Source organism: Suricata suricatta, chromosome 17 (assembly GCF_006229205.1).
Source record: "Suricata suricatta isolate VVHF042 chromosome 17, meerkat_22Aug2017_6uvM2_HiC, whole genome shotgun sequence".
In the NCBI taxonomy this organism is placed as follows: domain Eukaryota; kingdom Metazoa; phylum Chordata; class Mammalia; order Carnivora; family Herpestidae; genus Suricata; species Suricata suricatta.
In genome coordinates, this window is record NC_043716.1 from 9,030,030 (window position 1) to 9,048,348 (window position 18,319).

Genomic DNA, 18,319 nt, shown 5'->3' on the forward strand with positions numbered 1-18,319 from the left:
TTTTTTTTTTTTTTGGTCAAGTGTTTATTTATCTTTAAGAGTGAGAGAGAGACAGTGTGCAAGGGGAGAGGGACAGAGAGAGGGAGATACAGGATCTGAAGCAGACTTCAGGCTCTAAGCTGTCAGCACAGAGGCCGACCTGGGCCAGAATCCATGAACCATGAGATCATGACCTGAGATGAAGTCGGACTGTTACCCACCTGAGCCACCCAGGTGCCCTCTTTTGTGATTTGCTATTATGTTCAGTTCTGATAGTAAAATGTCCAGCATTTTAAGCATCACACTTGAAGATTATTTTGATTAAAAAATGGCAAAATCCGGGGCACCTGGGTGCTCGCTCAGTCGGTTAAACGTCCGACTTTGACTGAGGTCCTGATCTCACAGCTTGTGGGTTTGAGCCCCATGTTGGGCTCTGTGCTGACAGCTCAGAGCCTGGAGTCTGCTTCGGATTCTGAGCCTCCCCCTCTCTCTGCCCCTCTGCCACCTGCACTCTATCTCTTTCTCTCTCTCAAATATAAACGTTTAAAAAAATGGCAACATCCTATCAACCAGTATGTTACGGAAATAAGCATTATCTGCAACAGCGTTGTTGTTATGTTGGTCACTGGCATATTTAGATTTTTTTTTTCCTTCTGTAGGTTTCCTGTACCCCATGTAATATACCCATTGGAACCCCAGTGAGCGGCTATGCCCTGTACCAGCGACACATTAAAGCAATGCATGAGTCCGCACTCCTGGAAGAACAGCGACAGAGGCAAGAACAGATAGATTTGGAATGTAGAAGTTCCACAAGTCCGTGTGGCACCGCTAAGAGTCCGAACAGAGAGTGGGAAGGTAGGCAGAGATGTCGTCACAAAGCACTTTTCTGAGGGGAACCAAAACCATGCTCCAGAGTGGGTCTTCATGCTTTGTAGTTTATCAGCATGTCAATTGCTTTATTTCTCTTGCCCCAACACATAGAATCCCTTCAAATTGACCTCAGACAGTTGAGGCATGTTTGTATTATTGACTACTTAACGGATGGCAGTAACATTTTTAATGGTTTTTGTTAATATGAATTTTCTGATATTTATCTCTATGCTGGCAGACTGTAAAAGCCATTCTTTCTGCCTTACTCATCTGAATTTTCAGAGTTAGTGGGAATTGTTATCCTGTCCTCCAGGCGGGTCACATGTGACAGCAGATCCTCAGATCCTCTGAGGACAACTTTGTGTAATGTATGGTGCCAGTCAGATCCTGACTCGGCCCTCATCCTGGCATTTACCAGGTGTTTGGCCAGGGACAGGTCCCTTCAGTCTTCTGACTTTTACTTCTCTCATCTATAAAGTGCAAGTTATAAATCAATCTGTTTATCTATTATATCTATCTACCTGCTTGTCTATTTACCTACTGTCTGTCTGTCTATCTCTCTTTCTCCCTAGCTGCGATTACAACGCTTAAGAATCAGTAGTCAGTATTGTTTTGTAACACATGGTCCAGCAATGTTTTTTATGTAATATTATATGCCGTAATATATACTTTATAATAATAATTAGTGCACTAGTATACACACGGCCATAATAGACACTGTTGAAGGTGGTGTTATTTTTATGTCATTGTTATTTCAAGTGATAGATTTGAGTTGTGCATGCTTTTTAAAAATTTTTTTATGTTTATTTTTGAGAGAGAGAGCATGAGTAGGGGAGGGGCAGGGAGAGAGAGGGAGACACAGAATCCGAAGCAGGCTCCAGGCTCAGAGCTGTCAGCACAGAGCCCGACGCGGGGCTCGAACTCGTGAACTGCGAGATCGTAACCTAAACCGAAGTCAGACGCTTAACTGACTGAGCTACCCAGGCCCCTCTTTTATTTTTTCATAAGATTTTTTAATTTTTATGTAATCTCTACACCCAACATAGGGCTTGAACTCACAACCCCAAGATCAAGAGTTGCACGTTCCACTGACCGAGCCAGTCAGGTGCCCCTGTGCATGCTCTTTTTAGTTGTGCATGATAGATACAGTTAGTTTCTTTAAAAGGGGGAGAGGGGAGTGATTTCTAAATTTCAACACATTCATCTGGCATGGTTAGGAAATGGCACATATGTTCTGGTTGACAGTTGACTTACCAACTACGTACTATAGTATGCTTAGGATATAAGACTCTTTGCAGTACCTCATACAAATAAGTAAGAGCAATTAGCTGTCGAATGCCATGCTATTTAATATAAATGCCAAGGTCTATTTAATATAAAATAGGAGCTGTGGTACTGAAATGATCGAGTTATTATTCATATGGTGCACTGAGCCTCTAATGTTAGAGTTCTAAATATAAGATTGCTAATGTTTTAAGTATAAATCTTATGCTAGTAAAAATAACACCTAGCAAGGCTGGGTGTATAATAGGTGCTAAATAAATATTCCTTCATTGAAGGTAAAAACGTTAATGATTTGAGGGCCTTTAGTATATTGGGTGTAGGGAATACTCAGTTGCTGACTCAGTAATTACATGTTGAAGGAATGAGTTAAATGAACTAGAGTATAAATGGACTTAGCAGAAGCGCTTATCTTTTGAGCAGTCCGATTACGAGAGAGTCTGTCATGATGAGAGTGAGAAAGATCACAGAGTAATTTAAAAGTCTGTCACTGCATTCCTTGCAGACATGATTTCAAATAAATGCTGCGAGGAAGAATTAAAACCTAGAAGAAATAACATTCAAATGATATTTGCCAAATTCATGCTAAAGCTGAATTTTATTTTTAGTTAGTAATAGCTAGATCATTCTAATGTGTATACCATATAGTTACTTTAGGACCTCAATATCTTCTCTTGATCTGCTTTACCAATTGGGTTGTATTTGGAAGTTGGAGAGACTAAATCAGGCTAGAGCCCAACTTCTGAGACTCTAAACTGTGAACTGCATTTCTCTGTGGTCAGTCACAGTAATCCATGCAGTGTAGGTCAGAATGGTATCCTGAGTTTTAATCATAGTGCAGTGGTCTTAAAACCACATTGTAATTATATTTTTGGTTAATATGATACCAACATGCTTATTAATATGACATAGCTTGTTTCTAGGCGACCCTAGAAATAAGGGCAGTTGATACATTTTGTCCCAAGGTTAAGTTTTGTTTTAGCTCATCTACCTAGTATGTTCATCCAGTAATTTGTTAACCAAGTACCTGAAGATTCTCCTAAATTGATAGTTATTCATAGTTCAGTGTAAAGGATAATTTCCCTTATATTTATATGTCCCCTTATGTAATTGTATATTTGCAGTTTAATTGCTTGTATGCAGCATGTTTGATATAAATGTCTTTAATGCTACATCATAGAATATAGAATGGTAAGTAACAGTGAGAATGTGGATTTAACATTATCAACAATCACCATACTGGTACAGTCCACTTGGACGAGGACCATGGTTTTGACTCTCATGGTCTCACTTAGAAAGTAACAGATGGTGCCCCTTGTCCAGCTGTTGGATTTACCGGAGGTGGTTTAAGCCTTTCCACCTGCAGAAGAGCTTGGGGAACCTTGAGAGCTCTTGTTTCCAGGTCCCAGGGACCCCAGGCCGACCACTGCTTTAGTTTGAAGCCTTTTTCCTGTAGTGGAGGAGCTCAAACACACACATGTAGAGAGAGTTAAAATTGAATTTCCAGGGCTGTTTAACAAGATCAGTTCAATCCAATTAAGAGTTAATGCATCTGTGCAGCTGAATCTAGTCTGTTTATTTTGTTAGTTTCTTTTTTTTCAGCCCTGAGTACATGATGATTTAAAACATGTATTTAGAACCTAAATTTAGAATTGATCATCTAAATTTCCACTTTTTCTTTGACAGTTCCATGACAAAATAATTTCCACATAATCGTCAACTTTTTTGGAAGTGACAAAATAATCACATAGAATTTATAATACACTGTGCTGCTAAATTCTCTAGAAAGGAAGACATGATTTTCTTTTTAAGTTGGTTTATTAGGACACTTAATCTAATTTATTTTATTAATATGTCTAAGAAGGGAAGAGTCCCGTCATCTCGATGGGGGTACCCCAGAGGCATCTGAAATTCAACACCCAGTGCTTCAGGGAGCCATTTTTGCCATGTGGTTAGATCTCGGAGTCAGGCTTACACTGCTTTTGAAAAATCCCTGGTACTGTGACCTTGGTTGGGCAATATGGTGTGACTTTTTTTTTTTTTTTTTTTTGATCTTCAGTTTCCTGATCTATGAATTCCTATTAATAATCTCATTGGTCACGAGGGCTTGGTGAGATAATTGATATAATCACATAGTACATACTTTTTACAAAATTAAATTATTAACATACAGTGCAATTTGGCTTCAGGAGTAGAATTCGGTGATTCATCACTTAAATACAACAACCAGTGCTCATCACAAGTGTCCTCCCTAGCACCTGTCACCCATCTAGCCCATCTTCCACCATCTCCCTCCATCAGCCGTTGGTTTGGTCTGTATCATTCAGTCTCTGTGGTTTGTTTCCTTTTCTTCTCGCGCCCCACCTTGCCATATGTTCATCTGTTTTGTGTCTTAAATTCCACATGAGAGAAATCATATATTTGTCTTTTTCTGAAGTACATACAATTTTTAAAAGTTTATTTATTTTGAGAGAGTGAGAGTGTGCGCCCACAAGGAAGGGGGAGAAAGAGAGGGAGAGAGAGAATCCCAAGCAGGCTCTGCACTGTCCCTGCAGAGCCCAACACAGGGCCCGAACTCATGATCCGTGAAATCAGACCTGAGCTGAAATCAAGAGTCAAATACTTAACTCACTGAATCACGCAGGCTCCCCACTGAAGGACATATGTAGTAGTAGCTGATTACTGTGATCGTTTCTAGTTCTAAAAACCTCTCCATAAGCCAGAGGACTCTTTATGCCTTGTGCTAATGAATCTCTATTATAAATCAATCATAAATCATCTTAATAATGACATGCTAGAGACCTTCTCTTTGGATAGGAACTATCACTACCTCCTATAGTTCAGTAAAGAAAAAAGGAATAAAAAAATAAGTGTAGCTGTTCAAAGGGAGAAGACAGATTATTTATCACAGGATAAGATTACCTAGAAAGCTTTAAAAAATCAACTGAAAAGTTATTAGAGTGAAAAGGAAAGTTCATTAAGTTTCTGAGGAAAAAAATGATATACAGGAATCTGTAGCTTTCCTATATATCTGCAGTAATCAGTTATATATGTAAACCATGCATATTAAAGATGGTTTTCCTAGCAACAAAATGTAACATATCTACAAATAATTTTTAACAAGGAATGTATAGAAAAGACCTACAAGAAAGTCTAGATGTCTCATTTCGGAAATGCATTATTATGGAATGTCAGGTTTCCTGCATTCATAAATTCAGTGCAAGTCTAATGAAAATTCCAGTGACGTTTTGTTTGGAGAAGAACTGCTCAGAATGATTTTAAATTTAGATTTACCTCGAAGACTAAATGGGTAAGACTAGGTAAGCAAAGGAGTAATAAAATGAATAGGAATTTGTTCTGGCAGTCATTGAAATACCCCAAATCTAAGTGGTTTGGGTTATAGATGATTTTCACTTTCTTCTTTGTACTTTTCTGATTTTCTAAGATTAGAGCATCAGTTTCATTTTAAAAAGGAAAAAAAAGTCTATATAATTATATGTATTTTAAAATATTAATGTGACTGCATATCTGATGTACCCATTGAAATGCTTAAGGGTTTTTTTTATGCTTAATGTAGAGGTAAATCATACAGAGTAATTTTTATTAGCATTATTATAGTAAAATTCATAGTTTTATAATCTTCTGTAGGTTTTTTGGATTAGTTTGATCTGCATCTTTTGGAAGACTTCAATTTCTAATTTATTTTTCTGACTGTTAAGTGGTGGGTTTCAACAGGCTAACTATAAGAGTTGAAATTCTCAGAGATCTGACTAATTTAAGCAAGACTTGAATTCACAGAATGACTGGATAATCTGAGGTTTGCCTGTTGTGATCTTTATTGCATGTGAAAATGCTAATTTTCCTATTGAGAAGAAAAGGAATACTTTGTCCTTTAAGGGGAAAAATCATAACTGAGTTTTTTAGGACTTTATTAGGTCCTGGTGCATACACAGATGTCGCCTCTGTGTGGGTGGATTCCCCCCAGGAATTTTAGATTTTAATTTATTAGTGTGTAGTCAGATCTGCCCCTGGATGGTGTGGGCTTGGTCCTTTCACACTTACTATTTTCATTTGGGGTTCCTCCCTTATTTTGATAACTTTAACTTTCATAGGAAAATCAGTCGCCTATATGCCCTGTGCTGAGGTCACACGTGCCCTCGAACAGGAGGCACAGATGCACGGGACCGCAGCCAGGTCAGCGTCACCGTGTAGGCTCTCTCCGAGAGAAGTCAGTGCAGCCGCTCCACAGCCTGATAGGAGTGCAGCACGCTATAGTGCCCCGCCAGGTAAATATTGTTCCTCTGCGCAGTGGCTGCCGGCCATCTACCTATCGGTGCTACACACGGGTGGTTTCCAGGACATGTCCTTCCCGGTTCAGAAGTACCTTCTGGCTTCTCTACATCCCTTCATCAGTTGTACTCAGTTGAGATTTACCGGGGCCACTGGGAAGTCGGTGTTGACGCATGTCCACTGTGACATTGACTGGCTTTCCTGTTACGAGTACCTGTACTTCTGAAAAATCTTGAGATCCCCTCCCCCACCGCAAGAGATGGCCGAGTCTGTGAGAGCCAGAACCCGTGAATGTTGCTCAAATTCTGCAGGATGTAAAAGGGGGCATACGGCTGGTTGTCAGTTGTGTCTGTGTGTTCTCCACAGTTGCAGCATCAGCTGCTCGTAAGAAGCAGGTCCAAAGAGCAATGGAGAGAGAGACAGGATTATAAAGATTGCCATTTGCCTATGCTAAGCAAAAATAGCTTGAAATGAACATCAGCTTGGAAGCTCCGGTTTGACAGGGAGTTGAATATTTCAGCCTCCCGAATACCATGTGTGACCTGAGTGTGTATATGGCTTTAATTCAAATGTAAGAGAAATTTAGAATAGAAGTGTTCATCTTCAGCCTCATCTTGCACTCCAAATTCAATTTGTGCTTTAAACGTTCAGGAATGACTGAGATAGTGGAGTGTTGCAAACTACGAAATGGGCTGTTTGAAATCTTCTTCTTCTTCCCTTTGAAAGTCCTGCAGCCTGCTCCACACCAAGTGATAACTAATCTCCCCGAAGCGGTCCGGCTCCCGACAACGCGACCCACGAGGCCCCCTCCTCCCCTTATCCCGTCCTCCAAAACCACGGTGGCTTCCGAAAAACCGTCTTTCATCCTGGGAGGCTCCATCTCACAGGTAACAATGCCTTCTCTTCCCAGGAGATTTCTGTTGAGGATTGCTTTCTGTCACTAATTTGTCTGAGTCTTAAATAAAAATCTGTATATGAAGAGGCCACGACCAGAAAATGTGGCGGTCACCATACTCCACGCCACGCACAGGAGGTTTGTGCACGTTGGGTGCGCAGAGTGAGTGGCTGTGGCACAGCGTCTGGTTTGACTTCTGCAAGGCACTTCTGTGCCCTGACGCTGAGTGTAGCGTAGGTAAAAGAGGAATCTTTTCATGGACTCAAATATGTGTTGACTCACTATGACAGAGGCTCTAAATACTAAATCGTGGATGATTGGTAAGCCTCACTCATTCGGACTTGGGTCATTGTATCTTTCTTGTTTTTTTTTCTGGTGTATTACACTTTTGTAATATGGTATTATTTATTAAAAAACATTTTTTTAATGTTTGTTTATTTTTGAGAGAGAGAGAGAGAGAGACATAGCGTGGGTGGGGAAGGGCAGAGAGACAGAGAAGGAGACATAGAATCTGAAGAAGGCTCCAACCTCCAAACTGTCAACACAGAGCCTGAGGTGGGGCTTGAACTCACAATCCATGAGATCATGACCTGAGCTGAAGTCGGATGCTTAACTGATTGAGCCATGCAGGTGCTCCAAATCTGCTCTTCTCTTAATGGTTGTAAAGTTTTGATGAATGTGCAGGACCAGCAGTGACCACACCCCTGTCAGGTTATAGAACCATTTCGTCACTCCAGAAAGTTTTCTCTCGTCCCTTCGGCCTGAAGCAATCACAGTTTTTCTACTGGCATAGATTAGCTTTGCCTTTCCTAGACCTTCATGTAAATGGACGCATACAGTATGTACTCTACTGTGTCTGTCTTCTTTAATTTAAGATAACAACCTTAGGGATTCATCCAAGGATTTCTGTAATCAGTAGTTTTTTTATATTGCCAAATAATACTGCATTGTGTGAACATACTGGTTTGTTTATCCATTCTCTTGTTGAGCTGTTTCTAGTTCTTGGGTGTGGTGAATAAAGCTGATAAGAACATTATACTGGGCTCTTTATAAAAATTTGTTTTCCCCTGAGAGTGGAATTGCTGGATATATGTTATGTTTTACTTTATAATTTTCCAGAGTGGGTCTCCAGTTTTACACCGCTACCCCTGATGTGTAAGCCTTCATGTTGGCTTCATTTGCATGGCGGTCTTTATTTATCTTAGTTTTATTAGGGGGTATATAATATTTCATGGTGGCTCTGGTTTGCATGTCCCTGACAACAAATGATGTTGAGTGCTTTTTTGTATATTTATTGGTCATTTAGGCATCTGATTGTGAAGTGACTGTCTTACTGTCTGTTTTTAATCAGTTGTTTTGGTTAGTAGATTGTAGTTCTTTACATATTGTGATGAAAGGTCTCTGTTACGTATTAACATTTTTTCTCTTCTTTGAGGCTTCAGTGTTTTACTGGTGTGTTTCGATCAGCAGAAATTTGAAATTTTGATGAGGTCCCTATATAAATTTTTTTCTCTATCATGAGTTCTCCCCCCACCACCTCAGGAAATCTTTGCCTGCCTCAAGGTTGTGGAGATATTCTTGGATGCTTTCTTCTGAAAGCTTTATTGTTTTGGCTTTTACATTTAGGTCCGTGATCCATGTCACATTAATTTTGATGTGCAATGTGAGGTCAGCGTTCATCCATCTGTTTGGATTTACAGTTCGTGTAACATTGGCTAAAAAATCTTTTCTTTCTACTATTTGGTTGCTTTAGTTAGTGCCTTTGTCAAAAATGACGTGGCTCTATATTTGGTCTGTTCGGCTGGTCTACCTGCCCATCCTTTTATTAGTACCACAGTTGTGATTGTTGCAGCTTTCTGAATAAGTCCGGAAATCATGTGCTATGAGTCTTTGTAAGGGCTTTTATTTTTCAAGATTTTGCTGGGGCTCTTCTATGGCTTTGATATTTCCAACTGAATTAGAAAGGTCAGCTTTGACAAAAAAAATTCTGCTGGGATTATGGTAGGGGTTGCCTTAAATCTGTAGATTATTTTGGGACAGAAATGAAGATCTTGAGAATATTGAGTCTTCTAATCGATGAACATGTTTATTTTTCCATTTTTTAGGTCTTTAATTTCTCAACAGTATTTCATAGTTTTCACTGTAGAGGTTTTGCTAGATTTATTTTCAGTTACTCAATTATTTGTAATGTGTTTGTGTTTTGATAAATAGTATTTTTCAAAATTTCATTTCCCAGTCTTACTAGTAAATTAAAAACAAATTGGTTTTTCTACCTTCACGCTATCTCCTGCAGTATGCCCTTAGTTGCTTTTAGTAGGGTGTTTTGTGTTTTTTTGGAGTGGGGGCAGATTTCTTAGGATTATCTATGGGAGTGTGTCATCTGCAAATCAAGACAGTTTTACTTCTTCCTTTCCAGTCCGTATGCCGTTTCTTTTTCTTCCCTATTGATCAGGCTGGGGTAGAACTTTTAGTACAATGCTTAAGAGAAGTGGTGAAGAGGATATGCCTTTCTGTTGCCCATTTTAGGAGGAGGCATTCCGTATTTCACCGGTAGGTGTGTGATCTGTAGACTTTTCATAGGTGCCTTTGATCAGGCTGAAGATGTTTCTTTGTATTCTTAGTCTGTGGAGAGGATTTTTTTCTCCCCTCTAGTTTTTGTACTTTTCAACTTTAGAAATTCTGTACAGTTCTTCTTTTATGATTTCTTTTTGTTGATATTCTTTGTATGGGGAGACATTTTCATACTTTTCTTTAGTTCTTTCTGCCTGATTCCTTGTAGTTCTTTGAACATACTTAAAATAGCTGGTTAATGATAATAATAAACTTTTTCTACAAGTCTAAAGCCCAGGGACAGTTTTTATTCATTGCTCCCGCCCCCCCTCCCACCCCATGTGTAGATCATACTTTCTTGTCTCTTGTAATTTTTGGCTAAAAACTGGGTATTTTACATAATAGAATGTGGCACCTGTGGAAATCAGATTTTCCTTTCTCCCTGGGGTTTGCTGTTGTTGCCATTGGTTTGTGTTGGTGTTTGCTTTGTGACTTTTCTGAATGTAAAGTCTGTGTTCTTGTGACTTGTGTGGCTCTTGAAGTTTCTCTTTGGTTCACCTGGTGGCCAGCTAATGACAGACGACTTCAGTGCCTAGAATGAGGAAGTGTCCCAGTCTACTGAGTGGCGCTCTGTGTGTGTGTTGGGTCAACCCTTCGACATTCAGCCGGGCACCTGACAACTCCGCCTTAGTCTTCACTTCCTGCTTTCACAGACTTTAAAGGCCAGCCGGAGCTGAGAACTCAAGCCTTCCCAGGTCTTCCCCAGGCATCTGCACACCCTTGTACATGGCCTTCTAGATCCTTAGGAATATGTTGGAGTGTTCAGATCCCCTTTGAACATCTTATTCCTAGGCTTTTCCTTTAAAAGTTTTTGGTTAGCCTCTTATTAGCCCTTGTGGTTATCTACTGCCCCAAGCAGGGAGGAATTTCCTTTGACTCTGATAGTTTTTGATAAGCATGCACCTCCTTCCCCACCATAGTCAGATCAGTAAAGACAGCCTTGGTGGCTCAGTCTGTTGAGCTCAGGTCATGATCTCACAGTTTGTGAGTTTGAGCTGTTTGAGCTCCACATTGGGCTCTGTGCTGGCAGCTCAGAGTCTGGAGCCTACTTCGGATTCTGTGTCTCCCTCTTTCTCTGCCCCTCCTTTGTGCTCTGTCTCTCTCTCTCAAAAGTAAATAAACTTAACAAAAAAACAAAGACAGCCTTCCAAATGGGTCTTCCAGAGAACCAAAACAAATAATAAATTATCTGGGAATGAGGCTTTTAAGGAGCTCAGCCCTGTTCTTTCCCCTCTGTTGGCTGCCAGGCCGATGGTTTTCACCATGATTGAGGGCTGTTGATTTTCACTGCTGCCACTGAGCTTGGCAGGGAATATGTGAGAGAGGAAACAGAACAAGTTCAAGTCAAAGCTCACTGTTCTTACCTAGACTCTGCTAGTTTTCTTAAACAGATGCACTCAGATTTCCACAATCCTTTGGTCAATTTCTAGATTAAAAGTTTTTTGTCTTTGTTTTTGTTTTGGGGTGTTTTTTTGTTTGTTTTTGTTTTTTACAATTTTTACTGGTTTTCTCGTTTTTATGGGGGAGAGTTTTCAGAAGTCCTTACTCTTAGTTTTCACTGATGTCAGTGTCCTATAGCATTTTTAAGAGGAATGAATATTGTTCATAATAGTAGCTTATGTTTTGAGTATATTGTTAAGCGCTTTGTTTATGTAATTTGTTAACAGTAAATATCATTATTGACATGAAATTTATGCTGACTTCAGAAGACTGATCTTGCTCCTTTTAAAAATATTTTTAATGTAGGCAGTCTATGATAAGGATTCTCTTGCTTTGCAAATAACCTGTTCTTGACTTTGGGCAGTGGGGGTGTAAATTTTTATAAACAGAAACACAAGCATTAAATTTATTGTTGACCTTGTGAAAAGACAATGTTATTTTAGTCTTTAAAAATTATTTTTAGGGAACACCTGGCACTTACTTGACTTCTCATAATCAGACTTCCTACACCCAAGAAACAGCTAAGCCCTCAGTGGGCTCGATCTCTCTCGGATTGCCGCGACAACAGGAATCTGCCAAATCAGGTCAGTGAGGAAACACTCCCAATGGTCCCTGCATCTGTAGCGTCCCGCTCGTGGGTCAGCTCTTGACCTCTGCACGTGTCTCTTGGCTTGGCCCGCAGCTGCTGTGCCCTACATCAAGCAGGAAGAATTTTCTCCCCGGAGCCAGAACTCCCAGCCTGAAGGTTTATTGGTCAGGGCACAACACGAAGGAGTGGTCAGAGGTAAAATATGCTGGTTGGCAGAAATATTAAACTTTTCTTCCAATAAATTTATTAAAGCAAGTCGTTAATATGATTTCATTACGGGTTTTTAAGTTAGAACCTTTACATTCTAAATTTTTCTTTCTGTATAAAAATACTTTAAACCTCTGAAACTCCATATTTTAGTAATCCTTTTTAAGAACCGCAGTGTTACTTTAAAAGTGCATTTCAGTAAAACCCAACTCTCCTCTTTATGCTGCTCTTTCCTCCTCTCGGCCCTCCTCCAGGGATGGGCCTGATGTTTGTTTGTTTGCAGGCAGAAGGTGTAAGTTGCTAATAATTTTGCTTTTCTTCAGGTACTCCAGGAGCCATTCAGGAAGGAAGTATAACTCGGGGAACTCCAAGCAGCAAAATCGCCGTGGAAGGCATCCCATGCCTGCGGGGCTCCATCACTCAGGTTAGCTGTGACTGTTTCTGAGATCCTGGCCAAGAGCTAGTGAGAAAACTAGAAGTCGGGTTGCAAGAGCTCTGGCTTTTCCAGCAGTGTAGTTTTGTGATGAAGTTGTTTGTTGTTCTGGGTTACGGGACTGGATCTCAGTGGTAATAAGCCCAAATCTATAAAACTGTCTGCGGAAAGACATTACTGTGATCCTTTTGACCACGAGCTATATTATCTATTCTGCAGGTCACTTGAAAAGGTCAGTAATTTGCAAATTGGCAAAAGAAACAACTTTTGATTGATGTCGTTCTTATTGTCTTCCTGGCAAAGCTTCTACCATGTGTTCAGCTTAAAGAGAAATGGAGAAGCCAATCCTTATAAATTATTTGCTCACCTCTGCCCCCCGTGAAAAAGAAGGTCTGCCGCCCTGGCATATAAGCCGCCTCACTAGAAACCAGTGCTAACCCGGGAGATGTGGAGGATGTTGATTAAAAAGCGCCCCAAGTCAAGTATCTTCTTCCAATTTTAGGTTAAATAAGTTGCCAGCTTTCTTTAGGAAAAGGTCTTTCGTTTACTCCATTAGAGGTTAATTTTAGTTTGAAGTGTAAGTCATTAGCCTCTTGCTTCTTGTAGATCTGGGAAGGGAAAATTCTTTTTTGGGAAATGATTGTAAACAGATGTTTTTGCATTTTGAACCGGTCACAGGATTTCTGTTCTGTTCTTCCTTGTCTTGGGCCAGCAGCTTTAGAGGAGCCAAAGGGTTAGGCATGTAAATGAAGCCTCTGCTGGGGGAGGCGGGGCCAGTTGGGTGTTCCTTCCCCGCAGGGATTCTGCTGGGTGTCCTGCAGAGAACCTTGCCCCGGGACTGTGCCCTAGAGCACCAGCATCTCTTGGGAGCTTGTTAGAATAAAGAAGAAATTTTAGTCCCCACTTAAGATACTGAAGCAGAATCTCCATTTTATCAAGATGCCCCAAGGACTCTGAGACGTGGTTTTTAGACCATATGGTGTAGTGATCTAGAAAGTTACAGATTAACTCTTCACATCTCCTAAATTTGACCAAACTGTACATTCCCTTGAAATTAGTTTTCAGAATACGCAAATACTTTAGTAGCAACAGAAGAGAAATGAATGGCTTATGCATATTATTATCTCTTCTTCATTTTCACTCTGGTAACCAAGCTGTGGGTAGGAAGACAGAGTGAACTGGATCGGAAGAGGCTAGGCTTTTCTGTTTATTTTCAAACCAGTCTGTCCACGTGAGCACTTCGGAAGTGGGCGTTAAGAATTTTCAGATGTTTACTACCAAGCTCATTGAATGGCCATACAAGTAGATGCTTTGTTCTTGTCTTTCTTCTTGCCCTAAGCGTGTGGTTTCAGATTGTCCTCGCTAGAGTTTTAGGGACACTAAATGTGGGAGTGGGCTAGATCTGGGCCTGCCACTTTTCATTTCAACCCAGTGTTCTACACTCTAGGTGCCATGAATGATTTTGCTGGAGGGAAAGGTTTGCTGCTTACAGGAAGGCTTAGAAAGAACCACAGCCATAGGCCATCTTGAAGAGGACTACCCAGTTATGGTGAAAATTCAGATGATGTGGCCTAGACTGAGTCCACATGACAGACTGGAAGGATCAGATTCTGTCGTTCCTGCCCCCCAGGTCCCCCGGTGGTGACCAGAAGGCAGACAGTTTGGGAACTGCAAGTTCTTTTTCCCTCTTATCACAATGTGAGAGCAAGTTGTAGACTCTGACTCTAAATTTGAAACTTTATTTATTATCTTTTTTATTAGACATTTTGAAAAAAAAAAGTATTATATTTGCATTATTTTAGGTCTTAAGACAGATTTTCCCCCCCCCTGAATGTTAAGAGGTTTGACTTCAAGGTGGGGAAGAAAACTGATTTGACTAATATATACCTGTCCATGTTTTAAGTTTTGTAAGGCAGGGTTCAGGAACACAAAGGTACAGTATTTCATGTTCATAAAAACTTAATGTATGGTTTCCTCTTCTATCTTTGCCCTTTCTTCTTTGAAGATACAGTTTGATCTTTCAGTGTGGTAGGTTGTTTTCTGAGTAACGCGTGTTTCTTCTAAACCTGGGTGTTTGTGTTTGATTTGATGGCAGGGCACCCCAGCTCTGTCACAGGCTGCTATACCAACTGAGGCTCTGGTGAAGGGAACCATTTCTAGAATGCCCATTGAAGAGAGCAGTCCTGAGAAGGGAAGAGAGGAAGCTGCATCAAAAGGTCATGTTATTTATGAAGGCAAAAGTGGACACATCTTATCATATGATAGTAAGTATGGTGCCTGTACTCCGAAGACAGTACTGTGACGTGTGACTAAAATCATGGACGCTGGCTGCCCACATACCTGCTTGGGGGAGTAAGTTTTCCTTTCTGAGCCCAAGTTTAATCTCTGTAGAAGGGGTTAACAGTAGTACCTTCTCATGGAACTTGTGTGAAAATTGAACTCAGATGGAGACGGCCAATGAAAAATGATAAACCGTGGAGAGCCCTTAGAGTAAGTGGTTCTGTAAGTGGTAGCTAACATCAACTGTGGCCAGTCGATTTAGCCTAAGAAAATCATCTTTTGTTTCACTTTAGTAGAATCACTTTTATCTGAAAGGGGTTTCTGTTTTATGCATTAAGTCGTAGTGAGTAGGGGTGGCTCAGTTGGTTGAATGTCCGACTCTTGATTTGGGCTCAGGTCATGATCTCACAATCCATAGGATCGAGCCTTTCATCAGGCTCTGTGCTGAGTGGAGCCTTTTTTGGAATTCTGTCTCTCCCTCTCTCTCACATTGTCCCTCCCGCCCTCCCTCACCCGCTGTCTCTCTGTCTCTCAACTTAAAAGAAAAAAGGAATTAGGGAGTAGATACTAGCCTGATAATCCTGGAAAGAGTATTGAATTTAAATTCCTCTTATATAAAACTATTTTAATCTCTGTGTAAACATTTTCTTTAGATGTATTCTTAGGTTATATTTTCTCATTAATGTTACAACAGTGATTCAGTTATGGTATCACCGCCAGGGACTGGCTTTGAGTTCCCGTTTGCAACTGTTTTTGTGATCTGAGCAGTCCTTAGTCATGCTTTCTCTTTCTCTTGGAGTATGGAGACAGAAGGTGTGCCGGCACACAGTGCCTGAAGTAAAACAAGGTGGCCGTCTTCTTTCCTTCCTCCTCTCTTGTTTCAACATTTCTGGCGTACACTGACTTACATTCTGCTTCTGGAGGAAGACATTAATGGACATTGCCTAAGCCAGAAATTTGGATGTCATCCAGGACACCTTCTCTTTCCCCTCCAGTCAGTCATAAGTTGTTTCCATTCTCTTTTCTGAGTTCTCTGGAGTCCATTCATTTCTCTCTTGCCAACCTCCACCACCACCTTTCACCGGGATGACGCGGCAGCCGCCCGTATTAGCCGTAGCCCATATTCAGAACTGTATCACATCATCTCCTTGACTCTTCATTGCTTTAAGGTCACTGTCAGCCCCTTCCCTTGGCTTAATCTCCCTCCACCATCTGCTGCCGGCTCCTCTCCCAGGCTGTTCCCTTCCTCCCTTTCCCCTCCCCCCACTGGCTCTGCCAGCTTTTCACTCTCCCTCCCAGCCCCGCCCCCCACAGTGAATGCCCCACTGTTTCTCACCTTGGGGGTCTGTGTGCTCACTGTTCCCTTGGCCTGTGCCACCTCCTCCTCCCTTTACCTCTGACTTGAAGCAACTCCTACTTGCCCGCCAGTTCTCAGCTGGCACAGGACTTCTAGGCAGCCTCATCAGAGCCTTTTAAGTGGTAGGTTCCCCCCACTGCCCACACTGTTCTCACAGGACCCTGCTCTCCAGCACCTCCCTAGTACTTTATCTACATCCACCACAATTGGGTGTCTCTTAAGGGGAGGGGCTTAATTTGGTAACCTCTGCAAGCCTAGCTTATGCCTGGCACTCCAATATATTTGAATTAATGAAAAGAAAGTTCCTAAATATCATCCACACAGTAGTATGTTGTAAGTTGACTAGTTGTATTGTTATTATTTTTATAATATAGACTATGAAACTAAGATAACTGATTTATTGTAGAAGCCTTGGGCTCTGAACAATTCTTGTTTCTATATTTTACAGATATTAAGAATGCCCGAGAAGGGACAAGGAGTCCAAGAACAGCTCATGAAATCAGTTTAAAAAGAAGCTATGAGTCAGTGGAAGGAAATATAAAGCAAGGGTTGTCGATGCGGGAGTCTCCCGTGTCAGCACCGCTAGAGGGTAAAATGTTTCCAGAACATTATTTAGATACATTTAATTTTGTATAGCAAATTTGCATGCCTGGGTTAGGTTGTATTCAGTCTCTGTTATTTCTACCTGAGATTTATATTCATATTAATATATAAATGAAACATCAATATGTTATTAAATTAATAATGTGAAGTGTAATTAATACCTTATATTAACATGCTTTTTAGTATATTTAAGTTTATATTCATATCTACATATACATCAAGTACATGATAGGGGAGGGAGTAAAAGTTAAACATCATCGTCTCATCACAGGTAACTTTTGAATACTGTAATTTGAAGATTATCACTGCTAGGGCTAAGTCGTTTGGAAAATGTAAAGTTCATTGTGCAAACTTGGTCCTTGTTCCGGTGGGAGAACAGAACGAGACCTGTGCTTGAATTGCAGCTGCACCCTTTCCTGATGAATTTCTCCGCACAGGCTTCATCTTCTGAGTTCAGGGATTGTAGTTCCCGTTGTGTGAGGTTAGGGACCGGCGTCCAGCCCTGTGCCGACCACACACGGCACACACGATACACGGCGTACATGATCGCTGTGATTCCGTTTTGTTAATGACTCACTTCCTTTCAATCTTAACCTGCCTCAAGGGGTTCATGTCAGTCTAGGTCAAATACTGAAAATTGGGTAAGGAGTCCTTAATCGCAGCAGTACTGTGTAATTGTGTAAGAGCTGGAGTCTCTCTATATTAAAAAAAAAAAAAAATCTCAGTTCCCTTTATTTTAGGGCAAATGCATGTGGTTATTTCCAGTCCTTGAGTCAAATTTTTTTCTGATCTGATGTGAAACTTTTTAAGAGGTTATTTACAGCTTTCATTTTGATTCGCATATTTTCATTCGTGTATTTTGCCTCTCTGTGAGGTGCCTGTCTTCCACGTTTTCCCTTTCTCAGAGGGCTAGTTCAGAGCTCGACGGTGATTCTCCGCCTGTCTGTGTGCCCTCTCACCTGGAGAAAGGTGTTGGGATTTTAGATTTAGCTTTGAAGTGCCTTTCTTTCCTCTTTGACTTATAATAGATGTCTTCTGGGGCTGTTTTCTATTTAGGAGAACATTTATAAAGGAACAGATTAGGTCATGTTGGGTATGTCCAGCTTTTATCTTTCCCACTATACCCTTCTAAATAGCTCACAAATTTAAGGCGATCTCTCTCCAAAAGTATATACTCTGGTCAGTATAAAGTATGGGAAAATTGAAATACACATCGTGTTTAATACTTGAATTGCTTTCTTGTTTTATCAGGACTGATATGCCGAGCATTACCCAGGGGAAGCCCTCATTCTGACCTCAAAGAAAGGACTGTGCTGTCTGGTTCCATAATGCAGGGTAAACTATTGCTTGTTTTGGCTTTTATTCGTGATGGCATCATTGGCAAAGTAGTTTGACGTTAATTTGCAGTGCATGAAACCTGCTTTGCAAGTATCTTCCCTTTTGAAATATTAGATATTTAAGTCTTGATTTTAACTCTTCTGTTTC

General features: G+C 40.7%; 1 protein-coding gene across 14 annotated transcripts in view; it reads left to right on the forward strand.

Moving 5' to 3' along the window:
- NCOR1 (nuclear receptor corepressor 1) overlaps nucleotides 1-18,319 on the forward strand; it is a 159,439-nt gene that overhangs the window by 115,995 nt on the left and 25,125 nt on the right. For 9 of the 14 annotated variants that reach the window (XM_029928085.1, XM_029928086.1, XM_029928096.1 and 6 more), the window contains 9 exons: nucleotides 639-834; nucleotides 6,243-6,416; nucleotides 7,147-7,307; nucleotides 11,829-11,949; nucleotides 12,048-12,149; nucleotides 12,485-12,585; nucleotides 14,690-14,858; nucleotides 16,680-16,820; nucleotides 18,086-18,169. In XM_029928085.1, the coding sequence (XP_029783945.1) occupies nucleotides 639-834; nucleotides 6,243-6,416; nucleotides 7,147-7,307; nucleotides 11,829-11,949; nucleotides 12,048-12,149; nucleotides 12,485-12,585; nucleotides 14,690-14,858; nucleotides 16,680-16,820; nucleotides 18,086-18,169 (1,249 nt within the window). The remainder of the gene's footprint in view (nucleotides 1-638; nucleotides 835-6,242; nucleotides 6,417-7,146; nucleotides 7,308-11,828; nucleotides 11,950-12,047; nucleotides 12,150-12,484; nucleotides 12,586-14,689; nucleotides 14,859-16,679; nucleotides 16,821-18,085; nucleotides 18,170-18,319) is intronic. The other 5 variants (XM_029928094.1, XM_029928099.1, XM_029928095.1 and 2 more) reach the window with 2 other exon arrangements.